Here is a 22,599-nt window from a genome sequence, read left to right as displayed (position 1 = left end):
GGACATGTGATAATTGATTAGCTAGTTAGTGATGGCTTAGCAAGTCGTAACTCAAAACAATGGAAGATTAGTGAATACAGCCATAATACTAAATTACTCTACACAGCGCTGTACTCATATTTATATGCACAGCGAATCACATGCTAGTAATGTAAGATCACCCGGCTCTGTAGCTTTGGAGAGCCTTTTGGGCCTCGTTGTTTTGTTTTGCAGACAACAAATTAATAATAATGGACATAGATTCCAGGTTAGAAAAGTGAAGCCAGTGTAGAAGTGCCTTAGACATGTATTTCTTTGAATGTTCAAACCGAAGATAACGTAGTTTTTGTAAATTTTAGTCATTTGAAATGTCTAAAAGAGGATTACCCTTGGTATTCTCACTGGATATCAACTTGTGACTGATAAGTTGTTAGCCAATAAGCATGCAATTTCACAATCTGACCCCAACCAATGTTCTTACAGTACATTTAAACACCAAGATGGTGGTGGTGAAAACACTCATTTCAACACTTTATAAAGGGATTTTATTAACCACTCCATGGTTTACTCTTACCACTCACCACTTAATACACTAGGCATATTCCTAATAACAACAGTGACGGTTTAGTTGTATTTAGATACAGAAGCCTAATTAATTGTGATTAGTTCTAATTATTTTTAACTAGTATTTCAGAGCAAAATGGCTGCTGTGAAATAGGTTATTTGGAAACTAATGCAAGTCCTGTCTGTAAATAGACATCTGTTTGTTGTTGTTTTTTTTATCTTTGCACTGTAAACCAGCTTCTAAATGGTTAGAGCATAGCATTTCTTTCTAAGTACCAGCAGGGGGCGACACCACTGGTTGCAAAAAGTCATCATATTGTACAGAAGTTTATGGGAAAATGTTCCTCAGCTTCCTTTTCTCTGTGACCTCAGTACAGAGAGTTGATTGGCCCAGTCACTACTTTTAGCCTTATTAAATACAACATCAAGTTTATTTTGTAAATTATTACCCACATTATTGTCCAGAAGGACAATAAAGCAAGGAATGCTTTACCATTTGATTGACAAGTCATTAGCCAGGGAGCGTGTGGTGTCACCCAGTTACACAACGAAAACCGTCCCACACTCATGTCGTGTGGTTTAAAAAAACATGGCAATTTTTTTAAAAACATTGGGTGATTTCATGGTTGCTATGTCTATCTTTTGTATACAGTCTAAGATGTTATCTAGAAAGTGCCTTTTTGTGTTTTGATCAATCAAAATGAACTGCATTTACTACAAGAGTCAATATTCCTCCCACTTGTTAAGAGTTGTACTTTTTTTATTAGCAAACTGCTTTCCCCACAAATATGAGGTCACTGTTTGTTTCTAATTAAAAGTGATTAGCACTAAGATTAAAGGAGAACACTCTCATTATTTCTCATGTAAGTCTTTTAAAGGTTGTGGGGCTGGCTGCTTACCAAGCTTTTTCCTCGACTTAGCAAGTGCAGCACTATTAATGCTGATTAATAGCAGGCGATGTTCATGTCTTTTTATTCTATGAAGCTAACAATGAATGATGCTTCATAATAAAGGCAGCAATAATGCTGCAGAGCTTCATTATAAATACTTCCACAGTTTGACAGGAACACAGCGGACTAGTTATGTAAAAATACACTTGTTATTAAAGAAAAAAAAAAGCTGTGATGTTCTGTGCCATCCATAGCCCACTCGAAGAGTATGACTGTGTGAACTGGTTCTATTAGACGCTGCCCACAGAGAGCATCACAGTAACTAAAATTCCCCTCCTCATACACCTCCTCATCCTCTCCCTCCTTCAGTGAATGGCAGCTTTGTTTAAGCTGTCAGGATCAATTATATCTTGCTCCCATAAACAAACATCATGGTGGAGAAGTGGAAACGAGCAGCCCCTCCAGCTGCCCCCCAGAGGATGTGCCCTTCCAGTCTTTCCCCAAATCCCAAATGCTGGGTGTTTTCAATACGTGACCAACACAGTTACTTTGACTTGGCTTTCTGTTTGGGCACATTCGCAGCTGAAATTGCAGGTTTTGGTGCAGGGGCTGGAGGGGGCCTCACCGAATCGTACACACTGGAGAACCTACAACAAAACGGGGGCATCACAATGAAGAAAATACCAGCACCGAAGAAAAAGCTACAATTTTGCTAGCATGACATGACCAAGAACAGAAAACAATATCACATAAATGGGTAGCTCACTTACAGGCTTTTGACTCTCTTTAGAAAAGCTCTGACGGCTCTAGCAATCCTTCTTATCCGCACCTGTCACCAAAATATCACAAAGGTCAGTGCAAACCAGCAATTTCTGCATCTTACATAGAATTACATGCGATTTTTACTAAGATATGTTTCTGTTTTGTTTGGTTTTAACTTTTAATCAACTTTGCTGAATCATTTTCATTGAAAATTTTTTTTAACATAAAATAAACTCACCTGCTGCTTTTTGTACAGCAAAGGAAGGGAGAAAACAGCGATCACAGCTGGACAGACAAATTATTCATGTAAATGACTGGACTGCTACTTTTAGAGCACTCTAGCTGAGCACTCTAAACACTTTCTACTACCAGCCACATTCATCCATTCACACACACATTTAGGCTCCACTTTCAATCTTTGTTTTTGAGAGCTTTGTCTAACATTCACACACACACACTTCAGTGGATGCATCAGAGGCAGCTCAGGGCTCAGTATCATGCTCAAGCATGCTTTAATATGCAGTGTTGAGGAGCCAAGGATCAATCTACCAACCTTCCAATCAGTAGATGACCCACTCTACCTCCTGGGCTTTATGTCACTTTAGCTTTGCACAAAAATAATCTAATTGGTTCTAATGAAAACATTCTCCTACTTAAATAATTGGTGCAAACCAGTCATCTGAGGCGACTGATGGAGGCATGACTTCAAAAGGAACTTGATGTTTGCAGTAAAAGTTATTCCTTAAATCTTAACCGTCATGTGCGAAGTGCTTTTTTCTGCCTAAACCCAGTCACACTTTAACTACTGAGATGATAGATCACTCATGAGTCTTAGAAACAAGAAGATACATTTGAAGGTGCTGGGAGCTTAATATATGTAGGTGGAGGAAAGAGACATGGAGGAAATTAGATACGTGTGTTAGCACAAAGCATAAGTATACAGCGGGTGCAACTTACCACTTATTACCAGGGTCAGTCCGTTAGTTTGGATGCCAACATAGGTCAGCAGATACAGAAGCACAACAAACTGAGAGAAAGAGCACAGAAAAAGATTACTGAACAGTTTAATAGTTTAGTTTATTAACTGTAATTTGATTTGTGAATGATGCTGCTTTAATACATGTCTCACTGAGATTTAAAGCTGCTGAATGTAGTCTTGATCCCATGAGAAAATGAACACTGCATGGTGGCTCTGTTTAATTTTTAGCTGCTTTTAAGCAATATAGCCTGGATTAAAACAGTACAGCTGCTCAGAGCCCCACACGAGCGTGTGTGGTGTGTAGCTGCCACCAGGTGGCACCAAAGTCAAAGAGTCTTTTAATCTTGGCTTTGTGACATCTATACTATTGCTTTACCATCACACTCATACCTTAATAGAGTCAAATATGTTTTCAATGAAAATGAGCCGTTTGATTTCTGTGACAGCAAATGCGATCAGCAGCACCGTCTCCTCCACCAGCATCACCGTCTCCTTATTTGTCAGAGAGCTGTCGTAATCCAGACATGACCTAAGCACAGGATAACACATTTGTGAGAAAGTTCAACATGCTTCCAGAAAGCAGAGGAGCAGCATATTTAGCTGGAAAAGAAAAACCTGTGTGTGAACACTGATGGACTCACTGAAAGGGGTGAACCCCGGGGTTCCAGCGCAGGAGCTCCAGGAGCTTATAATAAAAACGGAGGGGGAAGGTGATGCACATGACACCCAGAAAGACGTTGGAGACCACAGTGACGGCACTAAGCTGGAACAAGCTGGCCAGACCGATTACCAGCCCTGTAAACACCACACCAGTCCTCCACATGTGGCGCCAGTACACCAGATCCACAACTGCAAAGCAATTAAGCACAAGACATCATCTTAAATGAGTGATGCACAGAGAGCGCGGTATATCTGAGTGAATATGCAACTGAAATGGGAAGTTGTTAAACTTAAATTAGATACAGGCTAATGTTTCTTATACTTCATGACCTGACTGTGAAGCAGGGTTACCAAGAGTGGTAACATGACAGAAGGTTGTAGAGAAGTCGATAAAACTGGAGTGGAGATAAAACTAGCAACGAGGCAGTAAGTAGTTCAAAATGAGGAAAGTACTGAAAACCCAGGAAAAGAACTTATCTATCTCTACTTATTTTAATCCCACAGAGGTCAGTTATGTTGTTGATAATTTTACTTCTTCACTGTGTAGGACTCTGGATATTGTAGCTCCTCTGAAAAAGACCTCCTACTATAACTCTCAAATCAAATATGCACCTTAAAGCAGATAACTCCAAAGCTGGAGAGTAAATAGGATCTCAGTAATTTAGAAGATTGTCATTTAGTCTGGAGAAATACTGCTGCTTTGTAAAAAAAAAAAAAAAAAAAAAAAAAAAGCCCTTCATAAAGCTAGAAAACCTTACTGTTCATCACTGATTGAAGAACGTAAGAACAGCCCTAGGTTTCTCTTCATTAGTGTAGCCTGACTGACAAAAAGTCAGAGCACTGTTAAGCTAACCATTCCTTTAACATTAACATTAACATTATTTGAAGAATGTCAGTCAGGTTTCAGAGCTCATCACAGCACAGAAACAGTTTTAGTGAAGGTTACAAATGATCTTCTTATGGCCTCTGACAGTGAACTCATCTCTGTGCTTGTCCTGCTAGACCTCAGTGTAGCATTCGATACTGTTGACCATAATATCCTATTAGAGCGATTAGAACATGCTGTAGGTATTACAGGTACTGCGCTGCAGTTGTTTGTATCATATCTATCTAATAGACTCCAATTTGTGCATGTAAGTGGAGAGTCCTCTTCACACACTAAGGTCAATTATGGAGTTCCACAGGGTTCAGTGCTAGGACCAATTCTGTTTACATTATACATGCTTCCCCTAGGCAGTATCATTAGAAGACATAGCATAAATTTTCACTGCTATGCTGATGACCCCCAACTCTATCTGTCCATGAAGCCAGATAACACACACCAATTAGTTAAACTGCAGGAATGTCTTAAAGACATAAAGACCTGGATGGCCGCTAACTTTCTGCTTCTTAATTCAGATAAAACTGAGGTTATTGTACTCGGCCCAGAAAATCTTATAAATATGGTATCTAACCAGATTCTTACTCTGGATGGCATTACCTTGGCCTCCAGTAACGCTGTGAGGAACCTTGGAGTCATTTTTGACCAACACGTCCTTCAATGCACATATTAAACAAATATGTAAGACTGCGTTCTTCCATTTGCGCAACATCTCTAAAATTAGAAATATCCTGTCTCAGAGTGATGCTGAAAAACTAGTTCATGCATTTATTACTTCCAGGCTGGACTACTGTAATTCATTATTATCAGGATGTCCAAAAAACTCACTGAAAAGCCTTCAACTAATCCAAAATGCTGCAGCAAGAGTGCTGACAGGGACTAGAAAGAGCAAGCATATTTCTCCTGTTTTGGCTTCCCTTCATTGGCTTCCTGTTAAATCCAGAATTTAATTCAAAATCCTGCTCCTCACATACAAGGTCTTAAATAATCAGGCCCCATCTTATCTTAATGACCTTGTAGTACCATATCACCCTATTAGAGCACTTCGCTCTCGCACTGCAGGCCTACTTGTTGTTCCTAGAGTATTTAAAAGTAGAATGGGAGGGAGAGCCTTCAGTTTTCAGGCCCCTCTTCTGTGGAACCAGCTTCCAGTTTGGATTCGGGAGACTGACACTATCTCTACTTTTAAGATTAGGCTTAAAACTTTCCTTTTTGCTAAAGCATATAGTTAGGGCTGGACCAGGTGACCCTTGATCCCCCCTTAGTTATGCTGCAATAGACATAGGCTGCCGGGGGATTCCCATGATGCATTGAGTTTTTCCTTTCCAGTCACCTTTCTCACTCACTATGTGTTAATAGACCTCTCTGCATTGAATCATATCTGTTATTAACCTCTGTCTCTCTTCCACAGCATGTCTTTTATCCTGTCTTCCTTCTCTCACCCCAACCGGTCGCAGCAGATGGCCCCGCCCCTCCCTGAGCCTGGTTCTGCCGGAGGTTTCTTCCTGTTAAAAGGGAGTTTTTCCTTCCCACTATCGCCAAAGTGCTTGCTCATAGGGGGTCATATAATTGTTGGGTTTCTCTCTGTATCTATTATTGTATGATCTACTGTACAATATAAAGCGCCTTGAGGCGACTGTTGTTGTGATTTGGCGCTATATAAATAAAATTGAAATGAAATAAAAATGAAATACAAGATCTTGAATAATCAGGCCGTATCACCCCATTAGCTGTCAGACTGTGTGCTTACTTGTGGTTCCTACAGTATTTAGAAGTAGAATGAGAGACAGACGCCATCTCCACTTTTAAGATTGGGCTTAAAACTTTCCTTTTTGCTAAAGCACATAGTCAGTGCTGGATCAGGTGAACCTGAATCCTCCCGTAGTTATGCTGCAGTAGGTGTAGTCTGCTGGCGGATTCCCATGATGCATTGAGTATTTCTCCTTCAATCACAATTCTTACTCTCTTTTTGTTTATACATCTCTCTGCATTTAATCATTACTTATTGTTAATCTCTGGCTCTCTTCCACAGCGTGTGTTTTGTCCTGTCTTCCTCCAGTCGCAGCAGATCGCTGCCCCTCCCTGAGCCTGGTTCTGCTGGAGGTTTCTTCTTGTTAAAAGGGAGTTTTTTTTTTACTTCCCACTGTTGTCAAAGCGCTTGCTCACCGGGGCTATATGATTGTTGGGGTTTTCCCTGTTTTCTTGGTATTACTGCAGGGTTACATTAGGGTTACCTTACAATATAAAGCGCCCTGAGGCTGTTGTTGTGATTTGGTGCCGTGTAAATAAAAATTAATTCATTTGGTTTTTAAAACATATGAGGTATACAAAAGATGCCATGTGCTACTTTTGCTAGTACAGTGAATGTTTTAAACTAAATTTAAACAGATGCTATGAGTTGCTGTATCATATTCTCCCTTTTCTCTCTGATAAGTCCCACTGTGGATATTTGAACTGTTTTGAGCCATAAATAGAGACTGAGACTTTTTCACATGGTCTCATAAAAGTCATCTAAAATTCTTTCTACCAAAACGACCACAGCCAGCGGGTGTTTGAAAAATGGACACATTGTTATTTAAAGTGTGGATAAGAAAGAGAAAAGGGTAACGAAGAGAAATGACAAAACAATTTTACAGAAAATGAAGGACACCCTCACCTCGTTTCATGCCATGCTCCTTTATTAAAGGAGAAAATCTTTCTGAATGAATGCTGTTTTTAATGGGATCTGTACATGTCTGAGTAAATCATAAATCCTTAGATTAGACACTAGATCCTTACCCACCAACATTACATGAGCATCCTAACTGCAGCACAAATTTAAGATCATTTTATGATTAAAACAGATTATTTAAAAGCAGCAGAGTATTGCTGGTTTTCATAGTTGGGTTTCCTGAGAATTATAAAAAGTAGATGTATTCTTATTCATTTATAAAAACAGAAACATTAATGCTGTCACACCAGTGAAGTCACTTCAAAGCTGGGCACAAGTACGCCCTCTCATTCTTATCCGAATAACTGGAGTTATGTGTTATCAGAAGTAAAACAGCCCTGACAAGACAGCATTTCTTATCTCTTATAACAATTTAAGCCTTTACAAATAAAACAAACTACATTCAGTCAGCAGTGGGCTCTCATTTAGCTCAATCCCATTCAGCCCATCTGTCGACCAAATGAAAGACACACTGGATTCAGTGTTTAACTTGCCATCCTGCCTGCATTCACACCTGCACAGCAGAGGGAAAGTAAATAAATTCCCTTCTTCTCCACCTGACAGCTGCACTCTGACCCCGTCTGCTCTCCTTCACTTTACTTAAAGCTGTCAATATTGATTTCCTTACGTTTGGTGGCCATTTCAGCGGCGGTCCTGCTTGCTCTCCTCTCTTTCTTGTGCTTCCACCGTTGGCTTGCACTCCAGGCTTTTTTTGGCCACCCCTGCTCCGTCAGCAATATAAGGCCCGGCTGGCCTAATTTTATCCTGTACTGGATTCACACACACTCAAATTGGGAACTTGAGACTTGAGCATGTACATGCCCCACAGCTTGTAGAGGCTAATGCTTCCTCAACCAGTTGGTGGCTGATTTGCACACAGAGGCCTTTCCATGCACGACAGACCATGACAGTTTTTTTTAACGTAAAATGATCATCAATCCAAACTGATAAGAAAACAACTAATGTTAGCAGGAAGCTAATGCCAAAAGCTGCATACTACAGCACTGACATCAAGCTGAATACATACAGTCACTGCAGTCACTTGCCACGTTTTACAGATAAGCAAGAAAGATGAGTTTCTCTATAGATTTATTATTCACTCTGCACAAATATCCCTCATGACACCTTCTGTGTGTCAGACCAAAACACGGAGCCAAACTCGCCTCGCCATCTGTATATTTAACACTTTCACTCACACCTTTAAAGCTCTAAAGATAACATAAGAACAACCTTATAAAAGAGGAAATCCATGTTAGAAAAGCACAGGCTCAGATGTATACTATAAAAGGGAGCTGTACTAACATTTGTATTTAAAAAAGCCATGATGTGTTTGCTGTACGGTATTTAGTACGAATTAAGGGTGTTATATAACTGTTATTCAACAACTGATATATTGCTAATTAATAGTGTCTAATACACATATGAAAATAAAAGTATGTACTTTTTTTTGTATGCTCTTCTACATTTATGGTTGTAGAGGGCTATACTGACGTGTCCTATCCTAGCACTGTGGCTTCATATCAAAAGGATTCTTGCTGGACCCTTCTGAGTTGCATTGGGATGTTCTTCCTGTGCTTGTATGGCTCTCTACAGTTACTCTAGAGAGCCATGTAAGCAGAATAAGGGCATGTATGTTAGATTAACTGGTGATTCTACACTGATCATACATTCAATTCAGATTTATTTATATAATATAACTCCAAACCACAACAGCAGTCACCTCAAGGTGCTTTATACTGTAAAGTAAAGACCCAACAGCATCAAAGCAAAAACCCTAATGATCCGACGATCCCCTATGAGTGCAAGCACAATGGCAATGTTGTTCGTGAAAACGAGATCTCTGCAGTGAAAATCTGACATTAGCGTGAAAAAAAGGATGGAGAGATAAAAACTGTTGATCAAGCCGAGGAACATCTAACACATCTATTCTGCCTCCTCTTGGCAGGTGGTGACAAAACAAACTAAGATGTTTATTTTTATGGCGTGTATAACTTTGACAAGTGGTTTTTACACCATCATGACTTATTAGGTGTTTAAAAAAAATCCTCCCTTCTTGTCTGATTGCAGCTTTACTAATATCTGTACCCAAGTCAGAGTAATGTGGAGAATTACACAGTGGTGATGTCACTGATGTTCACTGCACAGATGTAAGCTGTTGTTTGGGGAACGGGGCCAAACAAAAACAGCTGTAAGTCCTGTTATGGTGATTAATCATGAAAATAAAAATTGCAGTTTAAATGGCGAAGACACGCATATTTCTGCCTCTGTGATTATAAAACGCAGGAATTTTAAAAGTTTAAACAGTTTCAGTTTCTAAATAACATCAGAAAAAATAAGTAATAAAATAAACATTTTATTACTGAGCAGATATTGCAAAGAAATACAGTCTATCTCCCGCCTAAAGAATGAACGCAGCTTTGATTTCAGGAAAAAACACCTGTGGTTTGAAGTGTATGTACTATTATTGTGTTTAATAAACAAAAAGATAAGGACAATATACGATCAGTTTAACAGGATCAACCTCCAACCTCTGTGTGTCTTCTTCAAACCATCTCACACTTTGTGCTGCGTGTCCGACAGTACTGTAATCCACAAGCCTATAATCCCAACCGATCAAAGGTTGAGATTAGGAAAGATGTGGGAGGGGCAGAGAGCTGCAGACAGGAGGATGGTGAGTGAGAGTGAGCGCAAACATGACAGTGGCAAAGCAATCCAGGCAATGATTGGTGCGCACAAATAGCCAGCCAATCACAGCACGGGCAGGGAAAATAACAAGGCAAGGGAGAAGCTGGTGAAAGAGGGAAGAGCTATGAAAAAGCGAGGGAGAAGGTGAAATCTCAGCAGCACAGAGAAGAGGCCAAACAAGCAGGAGCGGAAGGATGATCGGAGGTGAAAGCGCTGATCAGTGAGGTCTCCAGAGAGGGAGAGGAGAAGAAGGAGATGAGCAGCAAGAGGGGGGTAAGCAGCCAGCACACACAACATCCATCAGCTCAGGCAGCCATGCTCTGAGCCCTGGAGCAGCAGGGCTACGCGGACACTGCACAGGCCCCACATCAGGCCTATAGCTCAGCCCTCCATCCCGGCCAGCAACACCGGGGCAGGGACAAAACAAGATTCCCTTCACAACACCTGTGCATAAAAGCCATGAGGACAGCCAGGAAGGGCAGTGTAGAGATGCCTGCGTTTGTGCGCCAGCTGGTGAAAGAAACAGAAAAGAGGGTCAGCTCTTTCTTCAAAGGGGGCCGTGGAGGAACAGCAGAAGGAGAGCAGCAAGGGGAGGGGGAGAAGGAGGAGGTCATCCCCAGCCCCTACCTAGACCGGCCAGTCCTGGACAAGCTCACAGAGGAGGGCTGTGCCCGCTGGGGCCTCACCTATGCCCTAGGAAGTATGCAGGGCTGGAGGGCCAACATGGAGGACTTCCACAACTGTGTGCCACAGCTGGGTGGAGAGCTAGCTGACTGGAGCTTCTTTGCAGTGTTCGATGGCCATGCAGGCAGCACGGTGGCTCAGTACTGCTCCCAACACCTTCTGGGTCACATCCTGGCTACGGGTGAGAGATCTGTTCAGTGACACCTGACAGTGTGTGTGTGGGTGTGTGTGTGTGGGTGTTATCTTATAAGGATATTATTTTATGAGATATTCAGAATTTTAAACAGGCTGGTGATTTTCCTTTGTTATTAGTCATCAATATGATGACTGCTATAGCTGCTGGGTTCAGAAAATACTGTTTGTGCTCACAGATGGAATAGGACCAGAAGATGACCCGCCAAAAGTGAAAGGGGCCATCGAAGAGGGCTTCCTCCAGACAGACAAGCACCTGCACTCTGTGGCCCGTCGAGAGGGCTGGGAGAGGGGCGGCACCACTGTGGTGGCCACTCTCATTTCGCCATATTACATCTACTTTGCCAACTGCGGTGACTCAAGGGCCATGCTGTGCCGGTCTGGGCAGGTCTGCTTCTCCACTGAGGACCACAAACCTTACAGCCCTCTGGAGAAAGAACGTATTGAGAGCGCGGGTGGCTCCGTGTCCCTCCAACGGATCAACGGCTCCTTGGCAGTGTCACGCGCTCTGGGAGACTTCGGCTACAAGGGGGCAGAGAACCGGACCCCGAGCCAGCAGATGGTTTCACCTGAGCCAGAAGTGTGTGTGGTGGAGCGCTCGCCGGCAGATGAATTCCTGGTGCTCGCCTGTGATGGCGTGTGGGACACCATCAGCAACGAGGAGCTGTGCGCCTTCATCCACAACCGGCTGCGTGTCTGCACCGACCTGAGGGACGTCTGCACTCAGGTCATTGACCTCTGCCTCTATAAGGTCAGCACTGTTACACATACTTACTGCATGCACTTGTGTTGCTGTTCAGTAGTCTGAATAACAAATCCTTTCAACTGATTAAAAACACAATTTCAGTTTCAAGCTGAGTTACATAATTTTTAATCAGCTTTGAATTTTATGGCTTCTAATCAAGTAAAGTAATCTACTACAAGACTGACTGTGTTTTTAACCAAAGACATAATGGACTGGATATTCATTTTGATATAAGGTAATGGGCTCTGCTTCCTCTTTTAAAGATAACCCTTTAAAAGTTCTGAGGTTGTAAAGGGTGCAGAGTCACACGTGGAAATATTTTCCTACTACATAAATGTTCATCTCTGCAACTAAACACTTATCTTGAGGTAAAACTGTTTTAAATCAAAAATAAGCACGAAGTCACCATTAAAGTTTGACCCATGGTGGTCCTGAGAACCCACTGAGTTTTAGGAAAAAACACGAGATAAAACAGAAGCAGACTAAGTGAACTTCCTCACTAATTCTATATCACATGCAGCATATTTGTGAAAGGTGCTCCAAAGTCAATAAACACATCCATATATGGAAGCTTAGAATATAAAAGGTTTTTTTTTAAATCCATAGATAAGTAATGTTCTTCTTAGAGTGTGCTAATGTAAGCTCTCAGGGTCACTTTCTCATGGAGCTGAGGGGAGCTGCAGAGTGAGATGATAACTGAGGCCCGAGCAGAGGCACATACAAGACGTGCGCCTTTTGTTAAACGTCTTGTTTTCTTCTTAGTTTAAAATGTCATGCCAGTCCTGTGTGGTTAAATGTGGCTTTTCCTGATCCTTTTCAGCAAGTTCTGCCATACTTATCAATCCATTTACAGCCTACAATTTAAAATGAACAGGATCTTTGGCTGAAATGGCAAAAGTTAAAAATTTAAAAAGCAAGACTGACCTCAGCTTAAGCTTTGGTTTAGTCTCACTGAGACTGCCGCTGCTGTTCATGGTACAACAGACTATCAGACAGCCTTAAAATAGACTGCAGGGGTGTCGGAACAGGTTACATCGCATTATTCAGGGTCCCCATGAGGCCTAATTACCGACACTCTCGCTCAGAGATTTTACAGAATGTTACAGGAATGTAACGAAAGAAAGTAGATATTGGATTAAAATTACATGGCAGATTACAAACACAGAAACACATTAAGATAAACTTGAGCCACATGTGCACTCTGTTGGGTCCTCATGTCACGCTTATGTAACAGTGCTTCAGCTTGGATGTGCACAATGACCTCAAAATGTCATGCCTTCTTCCGCACTCCATTTCCATTTTGCAGCTCCCCTGAGTCTGTGTGACATTGGAGTGCAAACGCTGATGTGAAAAAAAGAGATCTATTTGTAACACTGCTCAAGTGGGATGTTTCGTGAGTTGACATTTGTAAGGTCAGCCATCATTACTCACCTCTGCTGATGCCGTTTTGTTCCACAGGGCAGCTTGGACAACATCAGCATCATCCTGCTGTGCTTCCCTGGAGCCCCCCAGCTGTCAACAGAGGCATTACACCAGGAGGCTGAGCTGGAGGACCTGCTGGAGTCCAAGGTGGCAGGTGTGTGGGTAAAGATGCTTTGCAAGGGACAGTGACAACCTTCATATTAGCAACCTGGAGTCTGTTTTTGCCATGGTGTAATGTTTCAATTCTCTTTGGTGTTTCAATGGTTTGCAAAAAAAAAGTTTGAACGATTTGTTAATCAATGTTGTTTTTCCAAGATAATTATTTAAATGATTTCTGACATCACGTGTCTTGGGTAAAAAACAAAAGCAAAACACCAAATCTGTGATTCTTGCCATGAACCTATTTACTTATGAACACGGGCACTATCATTTATTCTGAGTAAGTCCCACATTTACCCTAGTGTGGTAAATACTCATTAGAAATCCTGATGTGTATTGATCCACAGCTGAAAATAGTCCTAAAAACTCTGCTCTTTACAGACTTTTGCCTAAATCTAAAGTGTCCAGTGTATATTAGAAAGAAACTCTCTAAAAATGCATCTTTCTTTTTAATCAGAGATTTATGATGAGCTGTGTGCCAGAGGGGAAGAGCCTGAGCTGCTGTCCGTCCTCACAGTTCTTGCATCCACTGTCATCCCTGGATTACCACCAGGTGGAGGCATACAGAGCAAGTAAGACACAAATGAGCATCTATGTGCATTTGTGCATGTAAACCACGTTCTGCTGGATGCAGTAGTGATTACATTGTGTTACTTCTGTGTGTTACAGGAGGAACTGCATTATCTCTGCTTACTATCAACAACGTGATGCGCACAAGCCCATGATACCAAATGTGAGTGACAGTTACAATTAGGTCCATACGTTTTTGGACAATGAGACTTTTTTTTTGATAGTTTTTCCTCTCTGCACCAACGCAGTGGATTTTAAATCAAACAGTAGAGATATGATTGTAATGTTTCTTCAGCTTTAATAAAGAGGCTTTACAACAGGATTTACAATAATGTGCAAACCACTGGTTACAGTCAAAAACAAGAATGCAGGATTAGACTTTGCCCAAAAAACACGGTTCTGCAAAAAAAAGAAATGTGTTATGGCATGGGCCTGTAAGGCTGCCAGTGGAACTGGGTCATTAGTGTTTATTGATGATGTGACTGCTGATAGAAGCAGCGGGATGAACTGTGAGAGTACAAAGCTGTACTCTCAGCTCAGGTTCAGCCAAATGCTGCAAATCTGATCAGGCAGCACTTCACAGTGCAAAAAGATAAGGACCTAAAGCATTGTGCAAAGGCAACCCAAGAGTTTCCTAAAGCACAGAAAAGGAATATTTTTCAATGGCCAATTCAGTCAACTGATCTCACTGGAACAGAGCATGCTTTTACTGAAGTGACTGAAGACAATAGTGATGGCAGAAAGACCCACAGTCAAGCTGCAAGTGAAGGCAACTGCAGTAAAGGTTTGGAAGAGCATTTCAAGGGAGGAAAGAGCATTTATTGGTGTCAGGGGCCTCTCTGTCTACAACCAAGCAAAGGATTTTTACCTCAGTCATATAAACAATCCTTATATGCACATTTATGGTAAAACCATGTCTGCACAGTCAATGCAAACTTTTTTTGATAAACCCCTTGAATTAAAGCTGAAAGGCTGCACTGCAATTATATCTTGATTGGTTGATGTAAATATCCACTGTCATGATGTAGAAAGGCAAAAAAAACAACTAATGGACCTAACAATATAAGTAAAAAGACATTGTTATTACACAGTGAGCTCACTCTTTGTTACTTTATCTGTCTGTCTGTTCAGGGTCTGGGAGGCTCTTGAGAAGGCCAAGGGATTTAGATTTTGTCTCCAAAGTTCCTCAAAGGAAAGGGACTGTAATAAATGTGAATATTAAACCTGTTTTTTTTTTTCATGTGTGCAGTTTCACAACAAGACAATGGTGTTTGTTAGCAGCACCATCTTGTCATGACAAAAAAAAATGCAAAAACAGATCTAGTAAAGCCTGATACTTTATATTTATACAAGAAAGATATTTTGTAAAAATGACTCAGAGACACTGACCCAGCAACCAAACCTCAACCTCAATAAACAGAAAGTGCAGATGACAAATTGAACTGAATAACAACCAACTGTGGCATAGTTTGTTTTCATTGGATAAAATAAGAAAGATTAGTACATGCAGGGTTGCATTTTGAAAATTATGATTTAAAACTGTACATATGTGTGTGTGCATGTGTGTGTGCGTATTAAAGAATGAACAGGTTTACCTTTCCTCTTCAGGAAACATTGTCACCATTAAATAAAACCTAGCATGCAGCTAACACGTGTCCATTTGTTGTGACAGGAAATGCTAGTAGTTCATGAGACAGCTCGTGGGGATGCGCACAATCTTTTTCCCTCGTTGCTGTAAGTGAAAGGCAAATAAACTCATTAGATATCTGACTCTACTCACAATTCATGTCACGGGATCTAAAAACATTTTTGACAAAGTGTTTTACATTTTCAAAAACAAGAACAAAATATGTCAAATTTGAAATACTTACAAATGGAACTAAAAGTCTCCCCCCTAAAATGCGTCCCGCTGTGATTACTGTCTAAATTTACATGAATGCGTTCAACATGTACACAATTTGCAATTCTTTCTAAACATATATTATTTCTAAACACATTCAAAGGTAAAGTTTACATGAAATGGGATTTTCTCCATGAACTGATGCCTTATTCCCCTTTTTTACAGCTGACAAAACAAACAGCACCAGAGCGGGTCAGTTTCTGGATGAGTTATTTTACTGCTTACTGTATTGTAACATTACGTCAGCGAGTCATTTTCTGTGTTACATTAAGGAAATTACATTAAGTGTCACTATTGTTTTAAATCTAAATAAAGAATATTTGTCTGATGACTTGCTGTGCTCGTTTCTTAAATAACTCATTTTGAACACAGTGAAGACAAAGTATGAGCTGCGACTGCCGAAAATGGGTGATTATGATTTCTATGGAAGCTTTTAACCTCACACTCATCATCTACTCACAAAAACCCTCCTTATAAATGAATGAATTACAAACGGCTTTTGTTGCATAGTAAAGGATTTCATCTAGTTACCTAAATCTTTCTCTCTGCTCTGCTGACGTGATCCTGTGACTATCTGCAAAGCCCTCGTTGACATAAGGACGTCCTCTAAGAGTCATGTTTCATTAGATCTCAATTGAAAACCCTGGATCTCTTTCATGATTACTCTGAATTTCAATGACGTCCAATTGAAAAATGTCTTTCTTGGTGCTTCTGAGCTCCTGCAGTTTGTTTGAGAAGCTCTGTTTAAATACAAATCATATTTGAACTGTTTTATATATGCAGCTAGTTATCTAAGAGGAGATATTTTGGTCTCTACGTTCACTAACTACCACCTTATGTACAACGTTGTCTTCTGAGGAGCTCGGGGAGGGGGACATGTGCAGTGTCCTTAAATCAGCAGTCCTCTTTAAGTGCTCCTTCAAAGCTTCTCTCATCTGATTGCGTTTCTGTGAGTCAGTCACTTCAGGACATCAAACCCCTCTTCAAATGATGCTGAAGTCTTTAACACATATTTGTCCTTTAACTTCCTCTTTCTCCTCACCAAACAACATATGAACAATTATTTGCTGTCTACAGTCCGCTTTTCAGAAACAAAATATTCTATTCTTGGATATTTTTTAATACAGAACAAATTACTCATAATAAAAAAACAATCCTAAGGAAATGTAAGGCTTAAATATAGAGAACCCAAAGAACAATTGAGGTGTTGTTATGATGCTATCTATCCACACTGGTTTCCTGTAAGCGATTATTCATAATCCCCAGTGCTCCCACACCACCAGAGAAACCATTCTGATGGCTGTAGCTCTGCCGCGGGCCCTGGTGAGCTGTTTCACTCAGCTGTTTCTGCAGCAGTGCCAGAGACACCTTGTTGGACACCATGAACTCATTGACTGAGATCATCTCCCCTGACAAACGACGGCCCACTTGTACTTCAGCCAACGCACCCGCATCCGTCTCGCTGTCGCACACAGTCTCAACCGAGCCGTCTGTGTAGCGGTGGTGGGATGAGATGGGCTGCACGGCGTTGCGTTTGATGCGTTTTGGCCTAAAGTGTGCCAGTTGACGCAGTTGACGCCTCTGTTTGTGATTTTTGTTGTGGAGACAGGGGCAGCAGAGCCACCAGCAGCCAGGGGTGGAGCAGGAACAGAGCTGATGCTTCCCTGAGCAGACCAGCTTTCCCAGGATCCAGTTGAGAGTCTGCTTGATGACGATAGAAATGACGTTGAAAAGTGAGTAGATGCAACAAACCCCCATTAAGATGAAAAGGCAGTTTCCAAACCGGTAGGCCTCCTGAGATTCGTACTGCTGCCTCTGGCTGCTCACCAGGTCCCCGAAGCCAATGGTGCTGAAGGCCACGAAGCAAAAGTACAGAGAGTCCACGTAGCTCCAGTTCTCCATGGAGCTGTACAGAGTGGAGGCACTGCAAGCAATCACAACAGATGCTATCCCTAAGATCAGCATCACGTAATAGACGGATGGCTTCCATCCTTCCAGACTGTCCTCTTCACCAGATGACTCCTCCCTGCTCGACACCACCCCAACTCCAGCACACCTCAGCCGACGCTCATGACACCAGCGCATGATGTAAGCTAACATGGTGATGATCCTCTCCAGGAAGAGGTTAAAAAAGAGGATGGTGGCAGCACAGCCAATGAGACCATAGAAGATTAGGAATATTTTTCCTGCTATGGTTGCTGGTGTGGTCATGCCAAAACCTTAGAGAGAAAACACAAAATACAAGGTTAAATAAATGATCACAGCCGTGAGCAACATTCCAAAACTGAAGAAAAATCTGGAAAAAAAGTTAAGTGGAGACTTACCAATAGTGGAGACCACTGTGCCCACAAAGTAGAAAGCTCCAGAAAAGTCCCAGCGTGGCCTTAATGCGTCCACCCTGATGCCAGCTCCGTTTGCCTCCTCATACTGCCTCAGCAGAGTGTGCAGGGCGCCCAGGTTGACCCTGTATCTCCTGGTGAAGTTGTCCAGCTGCTGTTTCCACAGGAGGCGTGCGCGGAGCTCAAACGGGTGTTCCAAGGCTGAGAAGATGGCAGCTCCGCACAATAAGTAGAGCAGGATGAGTCCGGCCAGCAGGCAAAAACGAGCATTGTCCTCTTTCATGGGCGCTCTGGGGCAGCAGCAGCTACCTGCAGCCCTCCTCTTAGCCATGAGCACAGCAGCAGCAGCAGCGGCACAGAGACACCACTGAAACAACATGCACCGCCTCTGCCGGCGCTGCCAAGTCACAGACTCACTGTGCGTGTTACATGCATCAACAGGCACAAATATACATGCACTAGCAGAATGAAACTTCTGGTTTAAACACGCATGCATACATTTGGCTCTAACATCTCACAGGCAAGCTTTCTGAAGAAGTTTTTGAGGACAGGTTGATCGTTTTGTTGAAAAAATTTCACATCAGACGAAATATCTGTAATAAAATGAGCAAAAAAATAATAATGCAGATGCAGATTAGTCAGATGTGGTTGCAAAATCTTAAGTTTAATAGGTTGATTCCTTTAACATGACAAATTGTCAGAAAACACTTCTTGTAAGTAGCAGTTTATGTCTTATAATCCACACAACATAAAATACTGAAAGTTTAAAGTAAATAAAAACCACAGTACCTGGTCTCGCTGGCAGCACCGTTCACTTAAGCGCTGCAGAGCTGCGTGTGCTCATTCCATGGATGTTCTGAACAATGACCAGCCAAAGGAAGCCTCTTGATTTTGTGTCTGTGAGTGTGTGTGCACGTGTGTGTGCAGAGAGACTGTCTGATGTTTCATCTGTCAAACACTCACATCATCATCCCTCTTCTCACCGCCTCCTCCTCCGAGCACACCCTGATTGGTGCAGTCAACTCTTCATTTGTAAAAGTGCTTTTTTTTCTTTTCTGTCATCAAACACCAGTCTAACATTAAAAAAAAAAAACTCACGTTTGCTTCAAATAACTGATCGTGTGGTCATTTGCTTTCATCAAAGCATGGGACAAGAATTTCTTCTGATAAAGTAAAACTAACATTAACCTCTTAAGCCCCAAGCCTAACTGATCTCCTGCCTTTTGCCCCCGCATCAGGGGGCGTTGGGGCTTAAGAGGTTAAAAAAAAACATTGTAGTAACAGGATTAGAAGCTTGCAAATTCTGCTGAATTAATCAAAGTGGGCAAATTTTAGTTTCCCCTGCTCTCTTGTTGCCAGTGCTCAGGTGTCGTTTCCACACCCACTTAGAGTGCTTTTTTGTTATCGCTGCAGACTGTGTGGGAGGATTTGTTGAGCATGGCTATCGGTTCCTCTGTCTGTTCGTTCCTTTAATCTTGTCTGGTGCTGCAGGTAAGGGCATGGGGTTCCCCGCGCCTGCCGACTAATGGCTGCACGTCAGCAGCGGGCAGGTGTGGAAAACAGACAGTCCATCTGCCTTGTCACGCAGAAAAGCAGCAAAGCAGCAAAGCAACAATTTCTCTTGATGCTGGTGTTTCAAACGATAAAAAACAAGATTTAAGGCAATCAGCTTTCACAAGCAAACAAGACGTAAAAGATCACATTTGTGGAAACTTGATCATTTTTTATTGATGTGAAATACTTAAAAGTGCATAAAATACTAACTACTTGCTTAGCTTTAAAAAGATAGAAGTGAAAAACGAAATATAGTGCTGACAACAATGCAACAAATAATCATCTACAGAAACACTGACCCTGCTAACACAGTGATTTTCAGCTGGGGTAAGGTTGACTGTGTTCTCTCTTGGCTTTTCTTGTTTCTCTACTCTGTCCTCTCTCCTCCTGCCTTGGGCCCATGAATGTATTTCAGTAAACCTTTTTGAAGTAGATTTCCAATTCCTAAAATATAATAAACCTCCTCTGTTCTCTGTCCATCGGGACAGCAGGCCTGCTAGAGAGGCTATCATTGAGGATGCACAGATGTATTTTTTGCATTAGTATTTTTACCTGAAACATATAGAAGGAACACTGTATACAGCTGAAATTTACAAACTGTGGAGGGCAGATGGGGTCTTCAATCAGCTAGTCTTTTGTATTCATTCGGGTATTTTAGATGATTTATTATGTGATCAAACATTCTGACCTTCACTGTCTGTGTGTGTTTTACTCTTGTTTTGATTATGACTAATTAATTCTTTTTTTTTTTAAAGTCTAACACTGTTGTACCTCATAAATCAGATCTGAAAATGCAGCTGGTTAAATTCATGACGCGATCGTGACACACACATCAAACTGAGGATGTCTTATCTTTCTAACTGCTTGTTGTGTTGACTCCTCTCTCTTCATGTCTCTTCCTCTCCTCCTCCACTCTTACCACTAATGGGAGGGACTAAGATGCCAGGGGAGGAGTCTAGGAGAGGAATCAAAGACGTCCAACTGCCAGCAGGATTTAATGTTAATGTAATGCGCAAGTTTGGCTGGCACTGGCACACCATCCAGATTTACTTTACAGGTTTACGCAGACACACAACCAAGTCAGTAGTACAGTGGGAACATTTTCCAGCATGTAGCCGATCGAAATAAATAAATGTCAATAAAAATATTGAACTTTACAAAAAAATGTGCAAAAAATGTAGCTAAAGCTATCTTGCTGGACCTTAAGGGCCATCCTTCTCTGTACTGACCATAACTGTCAATCTTAATCTGTTATCCGGAGTTAATGAAACAGTCGCACATAATGTCACTAAGGGCTCAGTGTGAATTTGTCAAAACCTTAAATTGCTGATATCAGTATGAGATAAGCTACAATGGTTAATATGAAGCATTATTCATTCCATTAATGCTTCATATTAACCATCATTACCATCCATCTATTTGCTTCTGCTTCTCCAGTTCAAGGTCACATGGGTGCTGAAACCTAACCCAGCTGTCACTGGACAAGAGGCAGGATACACTCTGGACAGGTCACCAATCTGTCACACCATCATTACCAAATAAACAATTAAATTAAATTAATGGGGTAAATATTTTGAAAATTTAACAAACAGTTAATAACTGATGTATAAAACATTATATTAGTGGCTATTATAATGTTACAACTGATGTTTCTGAATCTTTGTAAATGCTCGTTATCAACTATTAATAATGACAATATCAAAGCAGAAAGAATATATCCACTTTTCATATACTTTGTATCATTTTAGTGATACAATGTCACTTTTAAACTGATCAACCCAGAGGGGATGTCCATATTTTTAGCTTGTAATTGGTAGAGGCATGTGTTTCCTGAAATAGTGAGCAGGTCAGCTCAAGACAGAAATGTCAGACATCTTTGGCTGAGGCTGGAGAAAACTGCATTTGTGTTTGGCTCTGCAATGCAGGTGGGGATAATGTGTAATGCTGGATTTACACTGCATGCCATTATGAAGCTGAGGCCATCATCAAACTATTAACAAAATATGGTATGTGCAGCAAACAGTAGTGACTTATTTAGTGTAGCATAGTGTTTACACTACTTTAAATTTCCATTCATGTAAACTCATTCTGCCTGACCACTTGCTGATGTTTCATTTAAGTCATAACAAGTTCCCAAAAGTTCTCTGAGTTTAGTTCTTCTTGGAAGGACTAAACATCTTCAGCCATCCTTTAGTACGCATACAATCCACGTCACACTGCGCTGATCCCAGTGTGTGTGTTTTATGTCCTTTCAGACAGACAGCGAGCACCTCACACTTCAGACTCAATCACTCAACTTATGGGCGAACACTGTCTCCATGGTAACAGTTCCTCACCCAGATTGAGCGAAGGCAAGCAGAGGTCAGGTTGTCCAAACGTTTAGGGGGAGGCACTTGTTTCTGACAACTAATATTAACCACTTAACCAACCAGTGGAAAGTAAACACACACTTGAGACAATGTCAACACGGTTGTTTTTCCTTTCTTGAAACACTGAGCTGACAAAATCATGTATTAAATTTAAAAAAAAATTAAACTGGTAGCAGCTTCAGAAACACGAGGAGATCCTTGGTACTGTCTGATCATTGCACAATATAAATATAGTCTAGCAGCACTGTTTGGAATTACTTATCTAGATAAGAGAAACATGTCACACAAGAACTAAAACTTTTCAGTAAAACATTAATTTTATTCTACTAATAAGTGATTTTACTATTATACTAATAATAATACTACATCATTCTAATACAATATATTGTAGAATTATATTATCATAATGTAGACAAGAAACTGTTTTTTGTTTGTTTTTTCAGCATGACAATGATCCCAAACATGCTAACAATCCAGCAAAAGCATACCTGGATAGAAAAACACACAATGCACACAACACGCAATGCAGTATCAGTCATGGATTGGCCTCCCCAGA

At 41.1% G+C, this 22,599-nt stretch overlaps 3 protein-coding genes across 4 annotated transcripts; 1 reads left to right on the top strand and 2 right to left on the bottom strand.

Annotated features, from left to right (window-relative positions):
* Window positions 1–651: 651 nt before the first annotated feature.
* rtn2b (reticulon 2b) lies at window positions 652–8,209 on the bottom strand. The gene is made up of 7 exons (XM_040032709.1): window positions 8,053–8,209; window positions 3,816–4,023; window positions 3,565–3,703; window positions 3,153–3,222; window positions 2,434–2,480; window positions 2,204–2,262; window positions 652–2,080 (listed from the first exon to the last, which is right to left on the bottom strand). The coding sequence occupies exons 1-7, from the start codon at window positions 8,063–8,065 to the stop codon at window positions 1,978–1,980; spliced, it is 639 nt and encodes a 212-aa protein (XP_039888643.1). The 5' UTR covers window positions 8,066–8,209; the 3' UTR covers window positions 652–1,977.
* Window positions 8,210–10,168: 1,959 nt separating this feature from the next.
* On the top strand, window positions 10,169–17,503 carry ppm1nb (protein phosphatase, Mg2+/Mn2+ dependent, 1Nb (putative)). Of its 2 annotated transcripts, none has more exons than XM_040032705.1 (6): window positions 10,169–10,974; window positions 11,165–11,736; window positions 13,189–13,306; window positions 13,769–13,883; window positions 13,981–14,044; window positions 17,391–17,503. In XM_040032705.1, the coding sequence occupies exons 1-6, from the start codon at window positions 10,569–10,571 to the stop codon at window positions 17,436–17,438; spliced, it is 1,323 nt and encodes a 440-aa protein (XP_039888639.1). In that variant the 5' UTR covers window positions 10,169–10,568; the 3' UTR covers window positions 17,439–17,503. The 2 variants fall into 2 exon arrangements, with proteins under 2 accessions (XP_039888639.1, XP_039888640.1); XM_040032706.1 differs by lacking the exon at window positions 17,391–17,503 and adding an exon at window positions 15,013–16,110 and having other exon boundaries at window positions 10,173–10,974.
* Window positions 16,635–19,035, bottom strand: LOC120734128 (potassium channel subfamily K member 13). Its single transcript, XM_040032708.1, has 2 exons — window positions 18,106–19,035; window positions 16,635–18,000 (listed from the first exon to the last, which is right to left on the bottom strand). The coding sequence occupies exons 1-2, from the start codon at window positions 18,614–18,616 to the stop codon at window positions 17,000–17,002; spliced, it is 1,512 nt and encodes a 503-aa protein (XP_039888642.1). The 5' UTR covers window positions 18,617–19,035; the 3' UTR covers window positions 16,635–16,999.
* Between the last annotated feature and the right edge of the window lie 3,564 nt (window positions 19,036–22,599).

The sequence above is a fragment of the Simochromis diagramma genome, unplaced genomic scaffold (assembly GCF_900408965.1).
Source record: "Simochromis diagramma unplaced genomic scaffold, fSimDia1.1 OVJJ01000216.1, whole genome shotgun sequence".
Classification (NCBI taxonomy): Eukaryota; Metazoa; Chordata; class Actinopteri; order Cichliformes; family Cichlidae; genus Simochromis; species Simochromis diagramma.
The sequence above is the reverse complement of the archived record's forward strand: the minus strand, read 5'-3'. Positions and strand labels throughout refer to the sequence as shown.

What these genes read in the sequence shown, in the direction of transcription:
- ppm1nb (XM_040032705.1), top strand. Translation starts at nt 10,569, where the DNA reads ATGAGGACAGCCAGGAAGGGCAGTGTAGAGATGCCTGCGTTTGTGCGC. An exon ending in TTGACCTCTGCCTCTATAAG is followed by an intron (nt 11,737 to 13,188) that starts GTCAGCACTGTT and finishes TTTGTTCCACAG; the next exon opens with GGCAGCTTGGACAACATCAG. An exon ending in GGTGGAGGCATACAGAGCAA is followed by an intron (nt 13,884 to 13,980) that starts GTAAGACACAAA and finishes TGTGTGTTACAG; the next exon opens with GAGGAACTGCATTATCTCTG.
- LOC120734128 (XM_040032708.1), bottom strand. Translation starts at nt 18,616, where the DNA reads ATGCATGCGTGTTTAAACCAGAAGTTTCATTCTGCTAGTGCATGTATA. An exon ending in CACAGTGGTCTCCACTATTG is followed by an intron (nt 18,001 to 18,105) that starts GTAAGTCTCCAC and finishes TTTCTCTCTAAG; the next exon opens with GTTTTGGCATGACCACACCA.
- rtn2b (XM_040032709.1), bottom strand. An exon ending in ACTGACCCTGGTAATAAGTG is followed by an intron (nt 2,481 to 3,152) that starts GTAAGTTGCACC and finishes TTGTCTGTCCAG; the next exon opens with CTGTGATCGCTGTTTTCTCC. An exon ending in CTAAAGAGAGTCAAAAGCCT is followed by an intron (nt 2,081 to 2,203) that starts GTAAGTGAGCTA and finishes GTTTTGTTGTAG; the next exon opens with GTTCTCCAGTGTGTACGATT.